Below are 26386 nucleotides of genomic sequence, written 5' to 3'. Positions count from 1 at the left end.
ATGGGTCTGGGTGTTCTGGCCCCGGGGTGGCCCTTCTCCCATCCCGCCCCACCCCCCACATGCAAACAGCACCGTTGCAGCTGCATCCGGTGTCATCATCTCCAGCCCCGGGTCACTGTGGGCTGCTGTGCCATGTGAGTGGAAAGAGGTGGGTAGGTGGGTGTATCACATGTGCACACACAGAGAGAGAGAGAGAGAGAGAGAGAGAGAGACAGAGAGACAGAGAGACAGAGAGACAGAGAGACAGAGACAGAGACAGAGACAGAAACAGAGACAGAGAGAGAGACAGAGACAGAGAGAGAGACAGAGAGACAGAGACAGAGAGAGACAGAGACAGAGACAGAAACAGAGACAGAGACAGAGACAGAAACAGAGACAGAGACAGAGATAGAGACAGAGACAGAGATAGAGACAGAGAGAGAGATTCACACACACACACACACACACACACACACAGAGAGAGAGAGAGAGAGAGAGAGAGAGAGAGAGAGAGAGAGAGAGAGATTCACACACACACACCACACACCAAAACAAAGTGCAGCTCTAACCTGGCGTGTGGTTCTCATAGTGGACACACAGGCCAGAAAAGGATGGGGGAGGGGAGACTTGGCATTTAACTAAGAGTCACAGGCAGCAGTCTGGACACTTATAGATTTCCTGGGATATTGGCATTCGGGATGAACCAGTGACATCCCCAAGATGGGAATCGCAGGATGCCACCAGAGAGCTTAGCTCCAGCCCTCTCTCCCACTCATACTTACCAAGAAGGGCCCAGAGCACATGTCAGAACCAGAACCAAACAAGGTCAGGCTCTTATAGGCAGGAAAGGGGCAGGGGCCCCAAGGGACAAACACAGACTCAGCAAGCCAGTGATAGAAACAAAAGCCAGTCCTGGCCAAGGCCCAGGGTGAACATGTCAGCAGCTCTGGCTTTAGTGGGGAGGGATCTGTGGCTTGCCCCAGGGTCAACGACAGAGAATATGAAGGGGGGATAGCCTGCCTCCATTAATTCCACAGGATCCCTGACCAGGACCAGGGAAAACTAGGTAGACTTGGGGTCCAACATCATCTTGATGGTGGGTGCCCTTCTGTCTGTCTGCATGATAGGACAGATACTAGCCAGATCACAGGGCTCTGTGCCTGTCCTCCTCCTGCACCTCACGTGCCCCTGACTTCACACTCTCACTTGAGGCTACTCTTTAAAGGGTGGAGATTCTGCTAGGGCTGGGGACACAGAATGCAAGATTCCTGGCCAGATTCCAAGCCCACTTCATTTTGAGTTCACACAGTGGACACGGTTGAAGCTTCTATGTGGGTCTCAGTTTCTCTGGGGAAATGGTGGGTCATTTGGCGTTCATTTGCCCTGGGCTCGCTCTGGAAACCCTTCTGTCAAGACTTCACACTCTCAATTGAGGCTACTCTTTTAAAGGGTGGAAACAATGTATACAGTGGTTTGGAAGCAGTAGTTGCAAAACCCTGGGGGAGAGGGGGACCGGAACCAGGGTTCTGAATAACAAATGCCCAGGAGCACAATTTTTCTGTCAGGACCAGAACCTGTGCACTCTGCAAGGCCTGAGGAAACATCCGTGGCTGTGCGTGCGGGAGCAAAGGCCAGGAGGGGCTGCAGCTTGCAAACAGGCCTCACAAAGCAACGCATGCCTGATAAGCATGTGGCATCCCATGGACCTCGACTCTGAGAGGGCCCCGTCACTGGAGAGGTAGCCTGACCGGAACCACTTGTGGTAAAACTCAGCCTTGCTACTGGGTGACACAGATAAAGAACGAGTCCTGCGATGGCCAGGAAAAAAGCACCATCTCTTCCTTCCTTCCTTCCTTCCTTCCTTCCTTCCTGACAGTTGTCACACAGGCAGGACAGGCAGGCGCAGTCTCCACAGGCAGTAGCCAGAGTCTGCATCCAGCGCCTGGGGGCTAAGGACCTTTGAGTAGTGAGAAGGTTCCCAGTGCCTCTAAGCCTCAGTTGTGTTATATGTTGAATAAAAATAAAAAGATAAAGTCAGGGCTGATGAGAAGGCTCAGAGGGGTATCTCCAAACCTGACAGCCTGACTTTCATCCTCAGGACCACAGGAAAGAAGGGGAGAACCGACTCTTGCACACACACACACACACACACACACACACACACACACACACGTGAGCGCACACATTAATGGTTGGCCTGAAAGCACAGGATACCCCAAGCATAAATATGTTCCCGGTGAGTAGTGTCTGCACCTGTTCTAAGAACAAAGGCCTTGGGTCTTGGCCACTTTTGCCATCCTGCATCCTGTAACCATAGAAATAACTTATCATTATGAATGACAGGTCCCCAAAAGCAGGTCTTCATAGAGTCTGGAATCGGGAGGTTGGAAGGAACTGAGTCCACAGCCCGGTGTGGTCTACACTTGCTATCCTAGCACTTGGCACATGGAGGCAGGAAACCTAGCCTCAGCTACATAGAGGGCTTGAGGCCAGCCTGGGCTACATTAGACCCATGTCTCGATATAATAAGAAGAAATAAAGAAGAACATGAACGCCAGTCCCACATGACGGATGGGAAACAGGGCTGGAAGGCGACAAAGGAGCCACCCCACTTTCTCATCTATAAATAGCGATCTGAAGAGCTGCCCAGCAAGGGAGGCTGCTCCCATCTCCCCGAACCTTTGGCAAGCTGCCCATGGCTAGGAGGGTCGGGGGACAAAACTGCCCCAGATGCCTGCCCTTGAGGCAAGGTCTGTGGGTGGCCCCCACCACAGGCATCTTGGCCTGAGTCCCAGTGGCTGGCCTATCCTGTGGTTCCCAGCTTGCTCTTCAAGGCCTTGGCCCAGGATGAAAGGCAGAGAGGAGGCTAGCAGAGAGAGGGGCTAAGTGCTGGGCCTAGGCCAGGGTGACCACAAGATAGAGATAGACCCCATGGGGAGTCCTGGATCCCCCAGAGAAGAAGGGTTTCCCAGAAGATGGCTGCAACCCTACTGGGGTTGGGGACACAGAATGCAATATTCCTGGCCAGATTCCAAGCCCACTCCACTTTGAGTTCACACGGTGGACACGGTTGAAGTTTCTATGTGGGTCTCAGTTTCTCTGGGGAAATGGTGGGTCATTTGGCATTCACTGGTTTGTAGGATACATGACTGTCCTGCTTTCTCCTTTGCCCTGGGCTCCCTCTGGAAACCCTCCTCTCTATTCCTTTCTCTCTATTCCCCCCACACCTTTGATCCCTGTTCTCACCTCAGATGTCCATTACCTCTGTCTCCTCACCCTCTCCAGCGGACCCTGGAGACCTGGCTCTAACAGGGACCTGCTAGGGCCTGCATGAAACTCTGGCCCTTTGCCCAGTCAGGTACAGTGGGATGTGAGGCTACTCAGAGTCTCTGTGTTCCTGACCCTGGGCAGCACCCCTGGCGTCAGACAGTGTGGGCTGATACACAGTGAGGAAGGAACCAGGCCTTGAGTACTAAGCCCTTGGGCCTGAGACCCAGCCCTGCCCCATCACCCTAGAACAGGAATTCAGGCAAGCCTCCATCAGGGCCAAGGCTGGATAGCCAGAGCCTTCCTGTTTGCCAAGGCCAGTACGGGTCTCTGCACCCAGCCTTCCTCGTCCAAGAAATGGGTATGGCAAGGACCCGTATAGGGCAGGTGTGCTGCAGAGCCCCAGAGATGGCCATCCCAAATCCCAGAGGCTGCAAACACACAGAAGTGCTCAGGACAGGGACAGTGGACTGAAAGCCTACTTCTTGTTTTTACAAAACATGTACACATTCAATGTTGTCTTCAGTTCTGGGCAGCATCCACAGGGGCACTTGACAACTGTGCCTGTAAGCCTGAGACCCCCAGAGAGAGGTAGAGACTTGTGAAGCCGTACGGTGAAGCTTGGTGACTGAGGCGGGATTCTAATCCAGGTCACCTCCTCCCCAGTGCCCCTTCCCTAGCCTAGGCTGGCAGCCAGCAGGGCCCTGGGCCTGTCTCCAGCCAGGGGAATAGAGAGAACAGTCAGAGCAGGGTTGGGGCCAGGGTTTCTCTGTGTTCCAGGCCAACAATAGAAAGTGCTAGACTGGGCAGTAATGTGGCAGAGCCGGCCACGGGCCCCATCCAGGTTTGCTGAGCCAGCTGCCTCTTTGTGCTACACTATAGACCCTGGTGCCTGCCAGGTTATAAAATGGGGGGTTGGCCCTGAGGGACCCATAACACCAGCCTGTCCACCAACACAGGTAAGAGGAGACTGCCACACTGCCCAAGAACTGGAGAGAGGTGGAAATATGGGGGGAGGGTGGAAGTGGGGGGAGGATGTCTGATGAAGACAGAGCTGGGCAGACGCTCGGAGAAAGCCAAACCCAGAACTCTGTTGCTGGTGCATTACTTGTCTACTTAGCACTCTGGAGGCTAGGGCAGGAGGATTGCTGAGAGTCAGAGGCTAGCCTGGGCTGCAGAACAGAGGAGGGGAAGTAGAGAGGAAGGAAATGGTACCCACTTGGAGAGGCAGAGAGAGGATGAGCGGGAAGGAGAAGGAACTCACGGCTGGTCAAAGAACCTGAATTCTGGGGAGTGTTTCCCAGAACAGAGACAGGTCAAGCCTGGTTGAAACCCCCAGATGTGATCCAGATGTGTGGGTAGCAAAGCAGCCAGCCTTCCTGAGGAAGCCTGGGAGGAGAGTGCTCACCCCAGCTAGAGAGAGGGCATTGGGAAACCACTGGACCCAGGGAACGTGCTTTGGGCCCCAAGCACTACAGCAGCACGTCAATTATCAGCATAATCTTTGGTGGATTTCCTCCAGGGGACAGTGCCATCAGGCATGACCCCTATCAAGAAATCTGTGCTCCTCCAGGGACCAGTGGAGCTTACCAGAGTCCTCTCTCCACAACGCCCACAGGCCCAGCTCTGGCATGGAGCAATGGAAACACACTACTCCCTCTTTTTTTGCCTCCCTGTCCTGAGTGCCAGGCTGCTATTTGCACACCCACATCTGCCCTCAGAGGATGCCAGGGGCAGAGGAGGGCTGGGAGAGGTTCAGGACACGCACACATTTGCACTTGCTCTCTGAGCAGATGTTGCCTGAGAAGCTCCCATGGGCCTGGCACAGAGACAAGTGCTAAGGAGCTATTCCAAGCGGGAGAGCTTACAAGACTGCATAGAGTAACCAGGGTGCCTGTCCATCTGCTTCATGGCAGCTAGACTCTAGAGGGGTATCCTGATCCCAGCTAGCCCACAGTTAAGGTCAAGATGTGAGGGTTAGGGTTAGGGTTATGCGTTCAGTATTATACCTGAGTGTGACTGCCACTCACGTCGAGAAAAGCCATGCACAAACACACATGGCGGTGAATTAACCAAGCACAGGAAGGGAGGAACAGAGTGTGGGACTAGAGGTTAGGAGGCAGCACAGGGAAGAGACAGTGTCCAGGAAGGGGTTGGCTGTCCCAGAGCAAGATGGAGCCTACAACTTCAGTGCTGTTTCCCAGGGAGAGCCGATGGCTGTGGAGGAGCCCACAGTCATGGGTGAGACACACAAAGAGGGGGGGGGTTGGAAGCACCACTCCAAAATCACCCAACCCAAGGACTTTTCTTCTTTGCAGCATCAGAAACCATGTCTCAGGTTGCCAAGGCTGCAGCCACCACTGCGGTGAACCCAGGGCCTGATGGCAAAGGGAAGGGAACCCCATCCACAGGGACAGCCCCAGCCCCTGGCCCTACTCCTGTCCCAGCTTCTGTGCCCAGGCCTGCTGCCAAAGTAGGGGAACTGCCTCCTGGAAGCTACAGGGTAAGGATGCGGGGGCTGGGCTGGCTGTACTGATCCACTCCTCCTCACCCTGCTTCTCTCTCCTACCCCCACTTTCCTCCCCTTCCTCCTCATCCTCTCCCCTTAGCAGGTCTTCTTCCTGTGTCTCTGCCTCTCATCTGACTTTTTCTGCTCTCTGTCCTCCCTGGTCTTCCAGTCTCCATCCTCCCTGGCCTGCTCTCCATTCCCCCCCCCCACCCCCACCAGCCTGTTCTTTATCCTCCCTAGCCTTCCAGTCTCCATCCTCCCTGGCCTGCTCTCCAAGCAACCTGGCCTGCATTCCATCCTCCCTAGCAAGCTTTCTGTCCTCCCTGGCCTGCTGTCCATCTTCCCTGGCCTCTTCCTTCCCAGTCTGGGAACCGCAGGAGTTCCACACACCTGGGAGAAAAGGGTGTCTACTCTAGAGTGTGAAGCAGTCCTCCTTGCTACATGCCCATTCTGCGTGAGGGAGTTTAGAGGGCAGCAAAGCCAGAAACACAACAGGAGTATGTTGGGCGATGGGACCACTCATGACAGGAGAGCCCCAGGGCCACCAGGCTGACCTCTGACCTTGCTGGAAATTCTCCCCCAAGCTCCAGGTTGCAGGGCTCCTAGAGAGACCCAGACTTCCTACTCTTGGGGTTTGACTCGCTGTCCTCACCCTGGGGTAGAGACCTGGCCACGATTGGTTTATAACTCACACCTGATCTGGATGTGGCTGCTTTTGATTTGCGTCATTATGTTTAATCATTGACTTAAATTTACTTTTTAACAAGGTTCCAAGCACCTACCTGCAAACCTCACAGCCCAGATATAAGCACAAATTTGATGAAAATCCTACCTGGCCCTAGTGTCCCTTAGGACTCTACCCTCTATGATGTCCCCAGCTTCAAGCATCTACCACGTACACTTGGTGCTGGTTGAATAGCATCCTGACAGCACCGAATGGTGGAGTTCCTGTGTGGGACAGAAAACGTGCAAATAAGAGGCACAGAGGTGAGGGAGGGGTTGTCTGTGCCCTGAGTTGTGGGCTGGTGAATCTTCCCTGTATTTGTGTCCACAGATAAGGAAACGTCTCAGGTCCTAACTTGAAGGAGTCCTCTAAGGGTGGGGCAGAAAAAGCAAAAGAGAAGAAGGAAGAGGAGGAGGGAGAGGGGGGAGAGGGGGGAGAAGAAGAGGAAAAGAGAAAGAAGAGAGAGAAAGAGGAGGGAAAGAGGAAGAGGAGGAAGAGAAAAGGAAGAGAGGAGAGAAGGAATAATAGGAGAAGAGGAAAGAGAAGGAAGAGGAGGAGGAAGAAAGAAGTAGGAAGAGGAGGGGAAGAGGAAAAGGAGGAAGAGAGGGAAGAAGAAGAGGAATAGTAGAAGGAGAAAAGGAAGAGAGGAAGGAAGTGGAGGAGAAAGAAGAGAGAAGTAGGAAGAGAATAGGAAAAAGAGAGGCAGAAGAGAGGGAGGAAGAGGAGGAAAAGGGGAAGGAGAAGGGAGACTCAGAAGCGATGGTGACTTCCCAGAATTGTACCTGGCTATAAGTGATATCACAGTGGGAAGCACTCAGGCCCTACCCAGGGTAGAGGAGGAGCAATCTCAGAGACTTCCTGGTGAAAAGTGGCCTCTGCACCCAGAACAGGTTCAGGACCACACAGGTAGCCTGGATTGTGAGTTAGGAAGTGGAAGGTCCAAGCTGGAGATTCCTGGTGAAGAGGTCATGCCAGGCTGAGAAATAACAGCGAGGAGAAGCTGGAAGGGATGGACCTGACGTACACACGCTTAGTACAACAGGTGCACACGCTGGGAGCTGAGGTAACAGAATAGCCAGGTCGGTCTAGGCTACACAGAGAGACCTTGGATGGGAGACACAGCCCCCATTCCTGCTTCCAATGATGGAACTGATCTTGAGTTCAGTAGTGGGGAGACCGGAAGACAGGTGCACTCACAAACTGAGGCTCATGGCACCATGATGAGGCAGACCCAGGCTGACACATTTGATTGACACATGCCCTTCAGAGGTTGTGGGACTTGAGCCTTTCATCTGACCGGCTTGCTTCATTTTGGAGTTAGTGTCATGGAGCCAGAGCACCCCTCAATCTGTCTCTCGGGCATGGTGGGTTTCTCTCTGCAGCTGGTCGTCTTTGAGCAGGAAAACTTCCAGGGCCGCCGGGTGGAATTCTCGGGGGAGTGCCTGAACCTGGGGGACCGTGGCTTCGACAGAGTGCGCAGTCTGATCGTCCTCTCCGGACCGTGAGTGCTGGGGTGGGTGGGGACTCTCCACCTCAGAGCAGCTATACTTGCCTGGCACCTTCTAGTCACACCTTGGTCATTCCTTATTCTAGCTGCAAACCCCAGGGGGAGGGGGGATGGTGCTCCCTCATTGACATGAGGTAATCAAGAGTTAGAAAGTCCTGGAGGGTGCATAATACGTCACCTGAAAGAGCACCAAGAAGAGAGAGAGAGAGAGAGAGAGAGAGAGAGAGAGAGAGAGAGAGACCTCCCCAGTCAACAGCAGACAGGGAAACTGAGGCTCTGAAGGACTGAGTTAATGAGTGGTGTCATCCATGCCGAGTGACCGAGCTATGTCCCAGGCTACTGGATTTTACCCCCAAATCATGGAAGCAGCAGGCTAGCTTTCCAGGGCTATCTCCATGAGCGGAGGCCATCGTGTTCCAGCTACCATAAAGCCCACCAAAGGGTGTAGCCAGCCAACATTTAGGTCATCCCATGCTATCTACAGCACGAAGTGAAGTGCCAGGTTGTTTCAAGGTCAGATTTAGATCAGACCTACTTGGGTTTGAACGCTCATGCCTTACTGTGTCTGGTTCTTCAGTCTCCAAGCCTCCGTTTCCCTGACTCCAAGACAAGGAGAGTCAGAATGACTCTAGGGCAGAGTGGGGTTGGCAGTGTAGACATCCAAGCACGGTGTGTTAACAGCAGTGGCCGTCCACTCTGTGAATTTCGGAGCACACCAGGCTCCGTGCTCTGATTCATGGGCCACTCATGCTTCTCACGCCCACTCAGTCTGGTGCGGTCAGCCCCAGTTCAGTCCCACCCATCCCCCCAAGCCCATCTGGGACAGGAACTGGTTGCTGTGGCCATCTTGAGGTTTGAGGGTGTTCGGGATGCCGATGACTCAAAGCCAGAGTATTTCTCCACAAAAAGAGAGACGGCTATGACCATGTCTTTTTCTTTCAATGTTCTGGGGTTGCGCCCAGAAGGAACAGACATGGGCCTGAGATCCAGAGGCAAGGGCTGAGTCAGGGATCAGCAGGCATGTGGGAAGAAAGGAGGAAGAAGGGGAGAGACATGTACCCAGGAGGTCTCGAGTACCATGTACCTAGGAGACCTCAGCCCGAAACCAGACACCATGCATGACTTGGGCTGGGTACCACCTTTCAGGGCTGAGGCTCCACGTCCTCATTTGACTCCTGCCTTCCTCTTCTCGACTGTGGCTCAAAAAAAGCCACCGGCAATAAGGATGGACACCAGGACACATACCAGACATGTCTCACAGCTGACTAGGTCCTCATGAGCCACCTAAAGAGGACGGAGGAGTACAGAGGGAGAGCAGCAGGTGGCAAGACCACCTCTGTCTTGTCTTTTCGTAAGCAATGGCTTCCCCCCACCCCTAGTCCCTGATGCAATTACCCTGTGAACTGTGTGTTGAGTCTTCTCAATGAGCTTGATTTCAGAGCCTCATTGTTCAGTGATGCAGGTGCAGCCGCTTTTCCTCCTTCACTGAAGTGTGATTAGCTTCAGTGACTGCTCCCAATCATGTGGTGGAGAGTGAATGATGAGCTGGGATTGGAACTCAGGTCTGTCATTTCCCAGCGTCTCTGGTCTTCATGCTTTTGTGGCGCCACCTCAAGTGGTTCTCTTCCCAGCTAGCCATTCTACCCATCACATGTATCACCCATCCACACGCGCATTCGTCTGTAGGCCAACCCGTCCGGTCATCCGTCTGGTACCCATCACTCTCTTTCATCCATCTTTCCCTATATCCATCTATTTGTTCACTCTTCCAGCTACTCAGCCATCTGCACATCCACTCTCTTGTCATCACCTATCCATCCATCTGCCTCTCTACCCATACGGCCACCCATTCATCTACATATCCACGTACACATTCACTTATTCATCCACCCCTTGCTTGTAACTGAGATATCCATCCATCTACTCATTAGCTTATCCATCCGTCCATCTGTCCATCCATCCACTTAAACATCCATACATTCATCATCCATTATCCATCCGCCATCCATCTATCTGTTCACTGGTCTCCCCAACACCCTATTCATTCATCCATCCTTCCATCCACCCATCCATCCTTCCATCCACCCACCCATCTATCCACCCATAAGCCCATCCATCCATTCATCAATCCATCTACCCACCTATCTATCCACTCATCTACCCATCCATCCATTCACCCATTCATCTACCCATCCATCCACCCACCCATTTATCCATCCATCTGTCCATCCAACCTCCCATTCATCTATCCATCCACCCACCCATCCTTTGATCTTCTTCTCCAGTCTACCAAGGACCTCAGTTGTCTTCTTGGAGGACAAGTCCTATCTTCATTCTGTCACTTCAGTGTGACTGACTCATCCCTCGGACAAGGTCCTGAGGTTCCTGTGATTCTCAGCCCATGACGGCATCTCCATTCTGGTGAGAAAGTCATCCTTCTGGTGAGAAAGTCCCCGCATCCCTCAGGGAGATAACATTCATGGAGATGTTCCACTGAGCCTCTTGCTTCTTCAGAATTCCAAACACGCAGAGTGAGGATCACCGCCCTCGGGATCCCTGCTTTAATCTTCCTGATCAGACTACACTGAAAAAGCCCCCACTAGATTTTAAACTTCCAGTTTACTTACTCTTCGTGAAAGACAAAGCACTTCGTGTGCTGTCATCACAGCATGAGAATTCAGCAGGTGCCTGACTATGCCCCACCCCTGCACCACACACCCGGGCTGTGGAACTCTTGCTCTCCAGGCTGCTTCTCAGCAAATGAGAATGAATTCTCTCAAATCTGAACCTCTGAGCCCACTCACATGTGCTTCCTTTGACTTTGTTTCCATGTTTGGAGACAGGGTCTCACTGTGTAGCCCAGGCTGGCCACAGATAGCACCATCTTGCTGCTTTCCTCTGGGCTGGGATTGCAGGATGCATGATCATTCTTGGCTCCTGTGTTTTATTCTAAACGATCCTTGGAACACAAGCTTGTACCACTCTGACAGGTGAAAACCTACTTTTGTTGTAAGTCACGGGTACCTGTGAGATGCCTTCAAAGCAGCACTTCATACCCTGGCCTGCAGAGCTGAGGCAGTGCCTGGTCCTCCCGTGGTTGGAAAGGAGTGACCAGTAGGTGTTAGGATCACATTAGCAGCAAACAGAGATGTCGTCCCAGATGTTAACGAGTTTAAAAGAAAATCCTTCTTGAGAAGTTAGTTGGTCCTGGGTCCTTATACTATTTAAAACCCTGTGGATCACTTCCTTGCTAAAATAATTTGCTCAGATAATTACACACAGCATCTCACTATATCCTTTGCCAACTCCAAAAACAGTTAGATGAAGTGACGATGCCTGGGAGAGGGGAAGCCGCTAGTCCGTGGTTATGCAGGGATAGGGACAGAATGACACCCGGGCCCATTGGCCCCACTCTGGGTTTTCATTTCGGTATCTGGGCTGCTGTGCAGAAAAGAAGCAGGAAGAAAAGCCAGGAAGGAAGGCACTTACTGATGCTTTCTCCTCTGTCTCCATCCCTCTTGGTCCTTCTTATGTTCAGCTGGGTGGCCTTTGAGCAATCTGCCTTCCGTGGGGAGATGTTTGTCCTGGAGAAGGGTGAGTACCCACGATGGGACACCTGGACCAGCAGTTACCGCAGTGACCGGCTCATGTCCTTCCGGCCCATCAGGATGGTGAGTGGCTGGGGCTGGGGCAGAGGTCTACCATGAGCACAGAAGCCTAGTGACCTGTGGTTGTTCAGAAACAGACTCCCTTGCTCTCTGCAATTCTGCAAACACCCCATCCGTGTCCCACCGGGGCTGTGGGTGATAAACAGACACTTCTCTGCTCTGTGAGTTTGGAGTTAAGCTTCTGGAAAGTGACAAAGCCATTTTAGTGTGCTCCTTGATTTCTCCCACAGTAGGTCAAGTTCCCGGTTGCACATCGTACACGCTGGGCAGCCTTTCAAAGCCCAGCATCCACCCAGGGAACACAACATGCAGAGCAAAGTTTGCACTATAGTCAGGCATGGTAGGTGACACAAAATCCACGATCCCAATACAGGGGAGGTGGAGGCATGAGGATTCTGAGTTCAAATCTAGCCTTGGGTACAAGTGAGACTTTGTTAAAGAAAGGGAAAAAATGAAGGTAAGTTAGCTGTGAAGTGGCTAATAAAGGGACTTAGGGAAGGTAGTTGTGATGTCTTGACCACATGACAACATATGCTGAATTAGATCAGTGCAAAAGAGATGACTCTAGATCATGGAGACAGCACAACAAAGTGTGCAGTCTTTCCAGAATTATGAATCAATTGTGAATTATGAGCCAATTACTCTTTTTACTCACACATGCCCAGCTCAGATGCCAGTGACTCTCGCCTCCTGAGGTGGGAACTCCTATGAAGAAAGTTCCTTAATGGAGGCTCACCAGTGAACTGTGAGGCATTACTAACACACCACTGTGTGTCAGGCAGCCAGGGTCCTCGCAGCACATTGAGAATCCCAGACTGGATTTCAGCCTTCACACTAGGTGCCCTTAAGAGCTCAGAGCTTAACTATAAACCCTTGAATCCCAGGCTGGATTTCAGCCTTCTCAGTATGTGCCCTTAAGAGCTCAGAGCTTAGCTGCAAACACTTGAATGGCCTTGTATGCCCATCTATGTCAGTGGCTCTCAACATTCCTACAGCTGTGACCCTTTAATACAGTTCTTCGTGCTGTAGTGACCCCCTCCCCAACCACAAAATTACTTCATTGCTACTTCATAACTGTAACTGTGCTACTGTTAAGAATCTTATTGTCTAATCATACAGCATATCTGATATGTGATCCCCATGAAAGGGTCTTTTAACCCCCCAAGGAGGTCATGACCCACAGGTTGAGAACCAATGATCTACACACTGGGTATTGATGGGAACCTTGCTCAATCAGGCAGTGCCAATGAAGTACCCTGATTAAACGCTGCTATCCAACATTGTAAGGGCTATCCATTTATAGTTGGTAATGGTAGGGTGGTGTGTGTGTTGCTTCGTGTTTTGAGACAACATACCATACTGAAGCCCTAGCTTTGTGTCTCCCCCAGGGTTACAGGTATGCACTACACAATCAGATCCTAAGTGTTTACTGAGCATATGAAATCTGGTGGGTCTAGATGGAGATATTCCATAAGCATGAAACACGGTCCTGGTTTTAAACACACCACCACATGTGTTTCTCACAAGTGTAAAACCATTTTCACGTGATCACACTGGCCAGTTTTAAAAACTATGGTTGCATTTTAGATATAGTTGTTTAAATAAAATATATTAGAAAAATTTAAAGACTATCTACCTCCACTTCACCCAGATCAATTAGTTCTGATTCTGTGGGAGCAGCTGATTCTGGGGGAGCCCCTTTCCTTCACCTCCCCCCTCCCTAGGTCATCTCTTACACATGCGACCATGCTCCGGTCTGACTCATCCTGTGTCTTCTGTGACTGTTCTGACTCTGGGCCATCATTGTCCTTCTCCTGAGCACCTCCTCCACCCCAGCTCGCTCCTGGGTTCTCTGTCTCTCTTTTATCCCTGCTTTCGTGAAAATTACTTCCAAAATCAAACCTGATCCCAGGGACCCGGGCACGGTGGCACACATTTTTAGCCCAGTACTCAAGGAGGCAGAGGCAGGCAAATGTCTGAGAGTTTACGTACCTGACCTAAATAGTGAATCCCAGGCTGGTTAGGGCTATAGAGTTGGGACTCTGTCTCCAAAAAGGAAAAAGTGAAAAACAAAACAAAACCCACCAGAGTGATTGCCTCTGGCCTGATTTCGTGGGCTCAGTCCCAGGCCTGGAAGTCCATCTGTAACCACAAGCCTTGGTCCCTGCTGCTTGGGATGAGTGAGGGGAGCTGGGATTGGTTGTCAGTTGTCAGTGGGCAGAGCAGCCAGCACCTGAGTGCGCGGGAGCAGAGTCAGCCCTAGGAGAGCATAAGGAAAGGCCACACAGGGGCCAGCAAGGGCAGAATCCTGCAATAGCAATTAAACACTAGCCCCTGGACAGACATGGTTGCACCTACAGGAGTGGACGGGGAAGAACAGGGTAGGAGTGGGTATTCGAGAGAGGTGGGGTCTCATGGGGACTTATGGGGCATGGTGAGGTTATACCTCTATTGCAGTGGGAACCCGCAAACTGGTTTGGCTCCCCCAACTCAGCCAAGGTCCTCAACCGATATAGGTTAACAGTTACTGGCGCTGAATCACTTCAAAGCGCTTGCTAATCGTGACTCCTGTGTCCCTATGCCTACCTCAGACCACACTCTCTTTCAGGGACATTTTCCTATGCTTTCTCTTCGGCTCAGTGTGATCTCTACCCTACTTCCCTCCTCTGGCTCCCAACTCCTACTTGACCTACAAAACCGCTCTAAACTCTGTTCTCCTACGACAGCTCCCTTGATCCCTGCCTCCTGGAAGAGTTAACTGACTTGGCTCATGTACAGTCTAACACAGTGTCCTCAGTGTCTGTCCACAGAAGGACACGCTTGTGACCTGCCCTCCCCTTGTTTGTTTGTTGACAATGGTGGATAAAGGACCCCTTTATCGACCACCTGCTATATGCTGGGTGCTTTCTCTTCCTTCTGTGACATCTGTATAAGCAGCCCTGGTAGGCAGAAGCCATTACAATTGCAAAATTGAGGTCCAAACAGAGAATGAAGGTCTTCATGCTGCACAGCTTGTCAGCAATGGTCTGGGCCTCACCCTGTGCTGTTGGTGGTTCATCCCTCTGGCACTTCAGCTATTAAAACTAGTGTCGGGGCTCAGTGGCAGAGCACTTGCCTAGCAGGACCAGGATTCCACCGCCAGAACTCAAAACATAAAACCAAACCGACCACCAACAAAACACCAGATCCAGCCAGAGCTCCTTCTATGCTGTCATTCAAAGGTGTACCATGGGATCTTCCAGATCCATTGTTCAGCTACGAAGTGTCTTAGTCATGGTCCCATGGATGAAGTGGGAGTGGGCAGTGGCCCATTTTATGGGAAGACACATTAAGGCTTGAACTGTGTGAAATACCCCAAGGATTGGCCACAGTGAGAACTCAAACCCAGATCCATGCTCCACACACTCTTCCACAACCTATGGTCCACCGTAACTCACTCCGATTAGAAATTCATATAAAAAGACATTGGCTGGGGCTCCCCATTGGCACAGAGACACTGTTGGGAATTGGAATGGCACTTGTCTGAAAGGCACTGTCTCTGGCTGGCTGTGTGGTTTAGATCCATACGCTTGCCCTCTCTGAGGCTCTGTGCTACTGCAGGGTGACGCCACACATATTTCCTTGTACAGACTCAAGCCCGTGTGGATGAACTCATTTTATCCTTGGGCATTGGAGATGTTTCAACCATTGTCTCCTCTTCCCAAATGAGGAGGGCCCTCGCTGGATGGCCCGGGGGTCCTTCCCCACCTCTTTCTTCACCCCCTTCTGCTTCCATTTCTTCTGACTGTTTCTGCCTCCCCAGGATTCCCAGGAGCATAAGATCTGCCTGTTTGAAGGGGCCAACTTCAAGGGCAACACCATGGAGATCCAAGAGGATGACGTGCCCAGCCTCTGGGTTTATGGCTTCTGTGACCGTGTGGGCAGTATAACCGTCTCCAGTGGCACGTAAGCATCCAGGTTCTGGGGCCGGCAGCAAGTGCAGAGTCAGAAGCTGAGAGTATCAGAGACGGAATGTCACATCAGGTCCCTGGGAAAGGGAAAGACCTTATAATTCCCTCACCCCCACAGAGATCTCACACAAAGGCACATACACAAAGATCTGTCTCTGTCTCTGTCTCTGTCTCTGTCTCTCTCTCTCTCTCTCTCTCTCTCACACACACACACACACAGAGAGAGAGAGATCTCACAGAGACACAAACACAGATTTCATGCAGACACACGCACAGAGACAGATCTCTCTCAGACACACAGACAGATCTCTCACACAGAGACACATAGACACACACATGTAGAGATCTCACACACACAGATACACACAAAGAGAGATAGATCTTGCTCTCTCAGACATACAGATAGATGATCTTTCACACATATACATGCAGAGACACACAGAGATCTCACACACACAAACACAGATCTCAATCTCTCTTTCACACACACCTCACTCATACACACAGACACACACATCACATACACACACACACACACACACACACACACATCTTACACACATATACACACAGTCTTCCAGGACTATGTTCTGGGCATGTGGTAAGTTCCACCTCAGTCTAAATACTAGCCCACAGATGGAGAGAATCCCAGCTCCTCAGGCATAATGAGTCTCTGGCCAGAATAGATGTGGACAGAGGGTAGGTCCAGCAGAGATCCCTAGGTGCACCTGTCTGCGCCTCAGTGTTGCTGGCTGCATAATGGGTGGATGAGAAGCCCTCATCCACTTTGATCCCTGGGATCTGAGGTTCCCAAGCAGAGTCCTCTGTTCTACCTCCATGAGAACCTAGAGAAGGTCCGGTGCCTTACCTTCTAGAATTGTCTCCTGTAGATAAGATGAGTATCACCACATCCTGTGGTGTTTCTGGGTGATAGCCTACCCACCCTGCCCCCAACCAAACCTGTGTCCTTCTGAGTCTTATCTGGGAGCCTGGCCCATGCTGGGCACAGAGGGGGGACTTGATTTGAAGCCACTCTCTACTTAGAAGGGTTTCTTCTACCCAGTACTAGAGATACCACTGTGCCCTACCTGTACAGTGTGGACATGGTTCAGCCTGGGTTCCCCTCCTCTATCAGGGTGGATGGAACTGGGTGGGATCCAGCTCTTCCTGCAGAGAAGCCAGCTAATGACAAACAGGGGGCCATAGAAGGGCTTGGAAGGCCTGCAGCTTGTGTTCAGGCAAGGATGGACTTAGAGTGAATCACCCACCATGCCTCTCCTTGGTGAGGAAACTTTTGTGCTGTACTCACCCATCAAAGGAAGTGAACCCTCATCAGAAACGGAAGGAGTGGGATCACCACTGTCCATGCCCCGCAGAGGGCAAACTGAGACCCACGTGGCTCAGCTTCTGGGTTATCTGACAGTAGATAGTGCTTACAGTAACCCCAGAGACTCATTGTATAGGAACTCCAGTTTCATGTATTGGATTCCGTTCTGGGCGGGGGGTGGGGGGTGGGGGGGGGAGGTGCAGCATCACCCGCAGCACGAACTGACTGCCAACAGTTGGGGCGTTCACTCCATCTGGTCCCCCAAGCATACTCAAAACAACATCCACATGACTGCCCACTTTACAGAAGAGAATACTGAGGCCTATCAGAAAGAGGAAGAACAAGTTCCATTAACTGGGGCTGGAAGGGCCAAGTCGGGGCAGGTGTGTGGCCCTTGTTGGGACACTCACTGCAGGACGGGTGATGATAAAGAAGTTGGAGGGGGAACGCTGTCTGTCTTTACACCTTCTGTGCTCTCTTTCCAGATGGGTCGGCTATCAGTACCCAGGCTACCGTGGCTACCAGTATCTGCTGGAGCCCGGAGACTTCCGGCACTGGAACGAGTGGGGTGCCTTCCAGCCGCAGATGCAGGCTGTGCGGCGCTTGCGGGACCGTCAGTGGCACCAAGAGGGCTGCTTCCCGGTGCTAACCGCTGAGCCCCCCAAGTGAGCCAAACTCCTGGCCTCACTTCTACAGCCCGCCCTGCCTCAGGTCCCATCCCCCCTCCCAGTCCCCTAATAAAGTTCCTACAGCCGACTTGCGCTTGGATCCATGAACCTGCTACTCCTGGTCATAGTCACAACCAGAACAATGAATCATAAGCTTGGCAATCACTACCAAGATCGTTTTCTTCTGTGGGGTGGGGGTGGGAGATCGAGTTCTATGTCCTAAGCAGGCCTCGAGGTTTGGTGTATAATCAAGGATGGCTCTTGGAGCTCCACACTCCCTATGTAGCAGAAGATGACCTTAAACTTCTGCACCAAATTTTTCCTTCCCTTTTCTTCTTCTTCTTTTTTTTTTTAAGATTTATTTATTTTTATATAAGCACACTGCAGCTGTCTTCAGACACACCAGAAGAGGGCGCCAGATCCAATTCCAGATGGTTGTGAGCCACCATGTGGTTGCTGGGATTTGAACTCAGAACCTCTGTGCTCTTATCCGCTGAGCCATCTCTCCAGCCCCAGATTTTTCTTAGAGGTGTGAACCATTGAGTTTATTTGGCGCTAGGGCTTGAACCCAGGGCTTTGTACAAGCTAGAGTTCCACCAACTAAGCCACATCCCCCAGCCTATTCGTTTATTTGATTACTTATTTATTAAAGACAAGGACTGCAGGCTGTCGAGATGGATATTGTGAGTTAAGAGAACCCACTGACTGGCTGCCCTGTCAGAGGACCTGGTTTCAATGCCCACCTTCCACGTGGCAGCTCACAAAAACAGCTGTTTCAGTCCTTCAGACACCCTCTTCTGGCTTCCAGAGGCATTCATTAATGAGTTCATGCAGATAGAACACTCAAGAACATAAAAGTGTATGTGTATATGTATTATTTTTTAAGACAAAGCCTTGCTGTGTAGTCCCGGCTGGCCTTGAACTCAGGATCCTTCCATCTCAGCCTGTTGAGTGCTGAGATTGCAGGTATGTGCCTCTGTACCCGGCCGCAAGAATATTTACACACATTTCGCTATAGCTTTCAGATTAGTACTAGGACCCTTCCAGTTGAACATGGGAAGAATACCAGGGCCCAGAGACGGGAACAGACTTGCCCAACATCACGCAATGAGCATCCACACCCAAATCCAGGCTTTCTGGCTTCGGAGTCTGCACATCAGACTCTCGCCCTCTCAGCAGCACCCAGATGACTTTCTGCTCCGCTTGCCTGTAGTCTGGGTGTGGCATTTGCATTCGGCACTTTAAATAGACTCGTTGGTTTGTAAATAAAACTCTGTTATAGCTCTCCAGGAAAGCAGAAACTCAGCCTCGTGTACTGTAGACAGAAAGTAGTCACACACAAAGAGATCAAATACAATTTAGAGAAGACTGCCTATTAAGTGTCAGCGGCACGTCTGCTCCCCTGACTCCAGCTTGCCTGCTCAAGATGTGACTCAATGGGGTCATTAGCGAGTGTTGGAGAAAAGCACAGACCAGCTGAGATAGTTTTTTTTCATGTTCCTGTTTTAAACAATGAAGATCGAAAGGAATGTTACTTTTGAGCAAACGATTCAGCCCATGTGTCCACGTAGAACCCGGTGTTCCGGAAATCTCTACCAGGCGTTATTGACTCGCCTATCTGTAGTTAGCATTGACTGACTGACGTTAGCCGGACGCTTGTAGTGAGAAGGGTGTTGCTATGGATATCTTCCAGGAGAAGAGGCTCGAGTCATGGAGCCAGAGCCTGCCTGGTGAAGCGTGAAGCACGGGGAAGCTATATTCTAGGCAAAGCAAACAGCAGAGTCCTGCGGGCCCAGATGGCACCAAGATATCGATGATTAAAAGAAAACAAGTGTATCTTCCCGTCACCTGCTTGAAACTGCTGGCGGAGAGCTGTGCTGTCTGCATGTGGAAGCAGCACCCTGTGCGGTGGCCAGCTCGCACAGCTGCGCCTGGCAGCTTTGTAGTGCCCCGAGTACGGGCGGGGGCGCAGGGAGATTGTGGTAGATGCAGCAAAGCATCCTGGGATGGGGGCAGTGGCTTGGCGGTTGTGTGGGCAGAAGTGGGGACAGGTTAGAGGCTGAGCCGGCAGAAGATGAGATGATAAGGAAGGTGGGGTCTTTTAACACCTCATCTGGGCTTTCTAGGGCTCCAAGGCAGAGGTGCCATGTTACCTAGCCTTCCTTGGGTCTAGCGCTATGCCCCCCGGCATCCTGCCTCTCCCTCTACCGTGATTCAACTCTCCTATCCGACAAAGTGGCTAGCATCTCCATCAAGAAGGCTTGTTTTGGGGTTGGGGATTTAGCTCAGTGGTAGAGTGCTTGCCTAGGAAGCGCAAGGCCCTGGGTTCGGTCCCCAGCTCCGAAAAAAAGAACAAAAAAAAAAAAAAAAGGCTTGTTTGTGGATCAGGATTGTGGGGCTGGTCTGTGCTTCTGTTGAGCCCTAGGAGGTATCCTGTAAATGGCTTCCTTCCGGGTCTTACTCCCCAACTCTCAATCAGTAGGCTGATTGTCCTTCCAAACACAATATTCTGAAGATAAGGTTCTTGGCAATGCATCGCCAGTCTTCCAGGACTGATTCTAAAGGCAAGCCTCCGAGAGATTCCCCACCCTGAGCTGGCGAACTCCTACCATTAATTCTGTCTTCCTCTTCCTCCCATTTTCTCCACCCCGATCTCCTACGGTGTGCAAGTGAAGATCTTTTCGTCTGTATCCCTTTTGATATTATAGTCCAGGCTGGCCTTGCATCTATTGTGTAGCCAAGGATAATTTTAAACTTTTGATCCTCCTGCATCTACCTCCTGAGTGGAGAGATTAAAGACATGCTGTCTCGAGCAGAGCCCTACAGTCATGAGCCATAAGCACTTAACTCTCTTAGCTCTAAGGACCTGCTGATAGCCGGATGGACCACACTGCCCGAAGGAGAAAGATGAATTCCATTGAATCGACTGAACAGTTTGCCAGTTGCTCTGAGTTTTATCAGCACTTGTTAAAAAGATAGTTTTGATATTATTTACACTGTGGTTGTTTTTATTTGTGTCAATCTGATGAGTCCTAGAAAAAGACAAACAGGTCAGAGAGATGCAGCTCGGTTGGTTAATGCCTGCCTAGCATCCTTGGGTTTGATCCCCCCCACCCCCACCCCGCCAGAAAATACTGGGTGTGGTACCACATGCCTATAATCACAACCATTGGGACGTGGAGGCAGGAGGATCATATATTCAAGGTTATCTTCTGCTATATAGGAAGCTGGAGTCAGCCTGGGCCATATGAGACCCTGGAGAGAGAAAGAGAGGGAGGGGAGGAGGGGGATGGAGAGGGGGAGAGAGTGAGAAAGTCAGAGAAAGAATTGGTATTCAGCAGCTTGATTGATTTTCAAACTCCTTCCTAGTTGCTCTCAGCTCAGTGATACCAGTATTTTCTCCAGGGTGCTGACAGGTGAAAAAAAATGGGCAAATTAGCCTCCTCAAGATTAGATACATATACTTGCCCAAACAAACACAAAAACCCAGGAGGGATTAACAGTCAGTACTTTTTTTATTTATTTATTGTTTGGCTAGCAAATTTATGAGCACATAAGACAATCTGTAAGAAAAACAAAGCACACAAAAGACTCTAAGCAAAATAAACAGTGCAGAGGGAAAGAAAACTCACTCGGGGGCGGCCAGGGTGAGCAGACAGGATGAGCCTACAGGGTGAGCCGACAGGCTGAACTTGTCAGCTCTGCCCTGGGTCCTGACTCCAGCCTGCTCTGGAAATGTGGGGTTCTGACCACCTGGGGAAGAACTTCAGAGCATCAGCATGAGAAACCACCATGTGTTGTTTTGAAACAGAAACCCAGTTTCAACCACAACTCAAAACATGATTCAGAGGTGACACTGATGGAAAGCAGGGGCTAGTCACAGTCACCTTTCTGGAAGCTTCGCCAGGAGCCTGCAGTCCTGCACCCTACACTGGTCTGAGCCCCCATCCCCTTAGTAGATCCAAGATCTTGAATCTTCGATCCAAGTATTTGGGAAGACAAAGTCTCTCTCTGGAGGAGCACTATTTTCCACGGTGACAGGGGTAACCCACATCTTTCAGTCTTGAATACATGGGTTGCTTGCCTGTGTGCAGCATAGAAAGGATTATCCCCAGAAGTGCTCAGGGTCACCGACCACAACCCAGTCAGCATCAGGGCATGTGGCAACTGAGTTCAAGGGAGAAGACATGGTTCCGGGGTGTCCAGAGGGGCTCGGAAGAGGTGAGCATCTAAGGATGGCAATGAGGGTGCCTGCCTAATCCCAGCTCTTGGGAAGCAGAGGCAGAGGTCACAAGTTCAAGATCAACCTGTGCTACATAGTGAGACTGTTTAAAAAAAAATGAAAGGGTTGGGGAGGCAGACCAGTCAACAAAGCACTTGCACTGAAACATGCAAACTTGAGTTCAATGCCCAGAACCCATGTGAAAATGTGGGGTGTGGTAGGTTGTGCTGGTAACCCCAGCACTGGGAGTCAGAGATGGGAAGATTCCCTGGGGCTCCTGGCCCAGCCAGTCCAGCCTAGCTGGTGAACTTCTGGCCAATGAGATATCTTGTCTCAAAGGAGGTCACTAGAATTCCGGAACATAACACTTAGGGTTGCTCTGGACACACACACACACACACACACACACACACACACACACACACACACCAGAGCAGAGACGACCACCTTGTTTGGAGCCATGATGCCATGGCAACCAGTCATCTGGGTCAAAGATCAAAGGATGTTTCCTGAAGCCTGACCATCCAGAAAGAAACAGTTACCACACAAGCTTCTTGACAGAGAATGAGCCTAGCTGCCTGCTGCTGCCAGAGTACTGGAAGGGTGAGAGACCTGAGTTTATTTACATTAGAACTAACAGGCAGCTGTAGTTCTCAAACCACATTTCCTGACCGAGGCTCTGTTTCCTCATCTGTAGAATGGGTGTGATGATAAGAAACCTCGGAAGGCTATTGGAAAGAATGAGCAAGCAATAGAAATTATTAAAAACAAACAAAACAAAACAAAACACAAAGCAAAACCTGGTGCTTCTGGGGATGGACTCTAGGGTTCTGAGACTGTTGTTCATCTGGCTCTACCACTCAGATACATCCCCAGCCCCAGCTCTTCTGAACAGCTCCAGGTACAGCAAGAGCCTGAAGAAGGCAAAGCTATTGATATATAGCATCGCCATAGCCCAGGATGTGAAGGGTCAGTGCTAGGAAGGGTTTAGAGCAGTGTGCTTGATGCTACATCTCTATCCCGTGCTTTTGACAAACATCCTCTGGAAACTCCCTAGGTGCCATGCTTTGTGAGCCTGTCTAAGGAAGCAGGTCGGAGAACAGATAAAGGAGATGCCCAGCCCTGGGAGGTCCCAGCCCAGGGACAGGGATGGCTTGTTCACCCACCTGCCTTCAAAGTCACATTAGATTCCCAGGCTGATCCACAAGGGGGATGGTGTTCCTATTGCTCCAGGAGGTAACAGTCAGCTTAAGATCTGCAAATGTTTGCTAAACTGGGTGACTGAGAGACTGCCCACACTAGTCATCCACTAGTACCTGCCTCTCCTGTCTTCCTAGCATCTCTGGAAGCAGAATCCTTCTTCTGCATCCTTTGCCTGCCCTGGGATGCTTAACTACCCTGGAATGAGCCAAAGCCCTTGCCCTGCTTGTTTCTCCCCAAGAGCACTCAGAGAGGTCTCTACAGAAACCCAGCCAGCCACATCCTTCCTTGATGAACACGTTCCCTATCTCCATTTCAACAGAACATTGTGGAGACGCCTTTCCACGGTGCACAGAAGCCAGGCTGCATCCTCCCCTTCCACCACATCCTGCCTACCTGTCTTCACACAGGCCCCAGGCTGACCTCCTCCTTACTGGATTCTGCTCTGGCTGCCCTAGTCTCTACCGTGGCTAATGTACTTTTCATGACTAGTCACACACATCACCCTGCCTGTACTTCGGGTCATGAGGTAAGCGCTCCATTTTTTCTCCCTGGACTAGCTTTGGCTCCTGCTTCTGCCTGGCCAGTTCCAGACACTGCTGTGAAGGCTTGTTGAGGGAATCCAGCTTACTTCTGGAATCATAAAGCCCAGAGAGAGCTCTCAGCTGAGCAGAAGTCCCCTTCAGTCAGACCTCTTTCTTTGATCTTTCTTCACCCATAAATAGTATAAAACTCCCAGCGCTGTGTCGTTAGTCACACTAAGTCTCAAATATACACTCAGTAAATGGTATGCAGTGTGGTTTCATTCTTGGTAACTGGCTTCACCAAGGCTGGGACTTTGTCAGCCCAGATTCTCCCACGGGCAGGCAGTTTTATGGAACCCATAAATGAATGACAAACACAAATCTGTATGCTTTGCCTTGTATGACATTTGTCAGACATTTGTGTTAGGTTTTTTTTTTTTTTTTTTTTTTTTTGGTTCTTTTTTTCGGAGCTGGGGACCGAACCCAGGCCTTGCGCTTCCTAGGTAAGCGCTCTACCACTGAGCCAAATCCCCAGCCCCCATTTGTGTTAGTTTTAACAAGTATAAAAATGTGTTACATTGTATTTTTGTACAGATATTGTGGATACTGTTTCACAGCACCCTGTGAGGTCAAACAGCAACTTGTTTGGGGGAGGGAGGGTCCTTGCATGATCCGGGTCACCTATCGAACTCAGGTCGGCAGACTCGGAGGCAGGCGCCGTTACCCACTAAGCCATCTCGCAAACCCCAGGATTTTTTATTTTAAATATTTATTTATTTTTATTACTTGTGTGTGTGCCAAAGTTGTGGAGATAAAACTTTGTGGAGTCGGTTCTCCTCTCCCATCTCTAGGTTGGTTTCAGGGATTGCAAGCATCTTTACCAAACAAGCCATCTCTCCCGCCCCAGAAATGTATTTTAAACTAGTAACACACACACACACACACACACACACACACACACACACACACACACAACGATGTAAACAGAGGATATAGGGGATGCAGTGAGAGGCTAGCCTGCATCCTCTCTTTTGCTCTGCACACCTTGGGCTGGCACCTCTCTGGGGCGCAGTTCTGTACTCACAGTGCACACCCCTGCGCTGAGAAATGGCCAGCCCGCCCCGCGTCTAAACGCCAGCCTGGTTGCTGCACCCCGGTGGGCGCCGGTCAGAGGAGGAACGCCCTGCATAGTTAAAAGGAGTCAGAGCTGCAAGCCCGTAACGGCAGGAGCTCCGCCCCTGGAGAGGGGACGAGGGCGGGACAACGTGGGGAGGGGCGGGGTCTCTTGGCCACACCCCTTGCGTCATGGCGCGTGGCCCTCCCCTAGGTAGAGGGAAAGCTATGGGAAGGGGTGTGGCCGAGACTGTGCGTGTGGGCAGGGCCTATCTAGGTCCCGCCCCCAGGCCTCCGGGCAAGCCTGGAGTCCTCCGGAGCGACTCAGCGATAGGCTGTAGGGGGCGTGGTCAAGTGATAGGCCACAGGGGCGTAATCACAAGTGGCTCCGCCCCTTGCGTCATGACACGCGGCCCCGCCCCTCGCGGCGCCTCCCTGGCGGCCGGCAGGGAGCCGGAGTCTGCGCGGGCGCGGATTCGGGCACGGTAGGTGGCGGCGGCCTCGGCCAGTACCGGGTCGGGGCTGCGTGGCGCGTTGGGGACGGTGGGCGGTGCAGACAGGCCTGACCGCCGCGGGAGGACGAGCGTGGCCTGGAGCCCCACCCGCGCGGCGCCGCGGGGAAGTTAACTTGCGGAGGTCGCGGCCCACGGTGGTTCTTAGAACGCTCAGACCTCTCGCTCTGCCCCATTTGCCAGCTTCCTGCTTTCACACGTGGGGAAACTGAGGCCTGGGCGGTCACGTGCCGGGCCGCTAGGACTCGCAGACAGGACGGAGCAGAAACTCTCCCGCGGGGCTCCGTGCGCGGGCGCGCGCGCGTGTGGCCCTCACCCCCACCCCAGAAGTGGCTGCCCCGGTTCCCCCTTCTCCCGGTGTCCACACTATTCCTCGCCCTCCCCACCCCTTTTTTTCTTTCATCCTAGCAGGGTTGCCCAAAGGTTAGTTAGGCCCAGCTTCTGCATTGGGGCAGACCGGGCTGGGAGGCTCCGGTTTAGTATTGGGGACATGCCCTTTCTCCAGCCTGTTTCCGGGCATGCAGAACTGGGTTTGTTTCGTTACCCTAAAGAAGCTGTTAAGTTATTCGTGAGCTGCTGTGCCCGCTCGGGCTTATCCATTTACCACATCTTGTTTTTTGTTTGTTTGTTTTGAAAAACGTATCAAAGGATTTTGTAACAGTTTTTCTGAAGGTCTGATCTACTAACCATACTACTCACCCATTGGAAGCAAACTTTAGGTTGGTGGGCTTTAGGGCGCTCATATTATGCACTGATCCCCATTGTCTACTTTTAGAACATTTGTACATCCCCCCCCACCCCGCCCCTCAAAGCAGCAGTCATTAACCCTCAACTCCCAAACCTCACCTTCATCTACACCTACTGTCTGTCTATGAATTTCTCTGCTCTGGATAGTTCTGTGCATGGTTTCTCACGTGTATAGTATTTCCTAGTGTGGATATACCGTGTGTGTTTGTGTGTATGTGCATGCGTGTTTGTGTGTGTGTGTGTGTGTGTGTGTGAGTGTGTGTGTGTTCATGTTCGTGTTCCATTGGCCTTGTAGATGTACAGTGGGTTGATGTTCTTTATGGCTGTGATCAGTACCGCTGCTGGGAATAACACACACCTTATTTCTTGGCATATGTATCTTTTTAGTTCTGCCTAAATACTTAACCCAGGACTGGGGTCCTTGGGCTATAGGATCCCATTCATGCTTAACCTATGGAGGAGCTGCCAA

General features: G+C 51.4%; 3 protein-coding genes across 12 annotated transcripts in view; 2 read left to right on the top strand and 1 right to left on the bottom strand.

Annotated features, from left to right (window-relative positions):
• Positions 1-8685, bottom strand: part of Cryba4 (crystallin, beta A4) — a 14489-nt gene extending 5804 nt beyond the window's left edge. Inside the window, exon 1 of one of the 4 annotated variants that reach the window (XM_039089722.2) lies at positions 8547-8685. The gene's annotated coding sequence lies outside the window, so the exon portion shown is untranslated. 4 annotated transcript variants of the gene reach the window in all.
• Crybb1 (crystallin, beta B1) lies at positions 4077-17687 on the top strand. Its single transcript, NM_012936.3, has 6 exons — positions 4077-4205; positions 5565-5749; positions 7862-7980; positions 11525-11657; positions 15457-15599; positions 17417-17687. Exons 2-6 carry the CDS (start codon positions 5576-5578, stop codon positions 17598-17600), a joined length of 753 nt encoding a protein of 250 aa, NP_037068.2. The 5' UTR covers positions 4077-4205; positions 5565-5575; the 3' UTR covers positions 17601-17687.
• Positions 17688-23343: 5656 nt separating this feature from the next.
• The window catches only part of Tpst2 (tyrosylprotein sulfotransferase 2), a 42209-nt gene continuing 39166 nt past the window's right edge, over positions 23344-26386 (top strand). The window contains exon 1 of one of the 7 annotated variants that reach the window (XM_039089270.2): positions 23344-23550. In XM_039089270.2, coding sequence (XP_038945198.1) covers positions 23546-23550 — 5 coding nt within the window. In that variant the 5' untranslated portion in view covers positions 23344-23545. Of the gene's footprint in view, positions 23551-25054; positions 25144-26386 lie in introns of those variants that run through there. The other 6 variants (XM_063271218.1, XR_005491621.2, XR_010056380.1 and 3 more) reach the window with 6 other exon arrangements.

Source organism: Rattus norvegicus, chromosome 12, assembly GCF_036323735.1.
Source record: "Rattus norvegicus strain BN/NHsdMcwi chromosome 12, GRCr8, whole genome shotgun sequence".
In the NCBI taxonomy this organism is placed as follows: Eukaryota; Metazoa; Chordata; class Mammalia; order Rodentia; family Muridae; genus Rattus; species Rattus norvegicus.
Note: the sequence above shows the minus strand (reverse complement) of the source record. Positions and strands in the feature narration are given on the sequence as shown.

Coding starts and splice junctions, on each gene's coding strand:
- Crybb1 (NM_012936.3), top strand. CDS start 5,576: ATGTCTCAGGTTGCCAAGGCTGCAGCCACCACTGCGGTGAACCCAGGG. Junction 7,981..11,524: donor CTGATCGTCCTCTCCGGACC/GTGAGTGCTGGG, acceptor TCTTATGTTCAG/CTGGGTGGCCTTTGAGCAAT. Junction 11,658..15,456: donor CCTTCCGGCCCATCAGGATG/GTGAGTGGCTGG, acceptor CTGCCTCCCCAG/GATTCCCAGGAGCATAAGAT.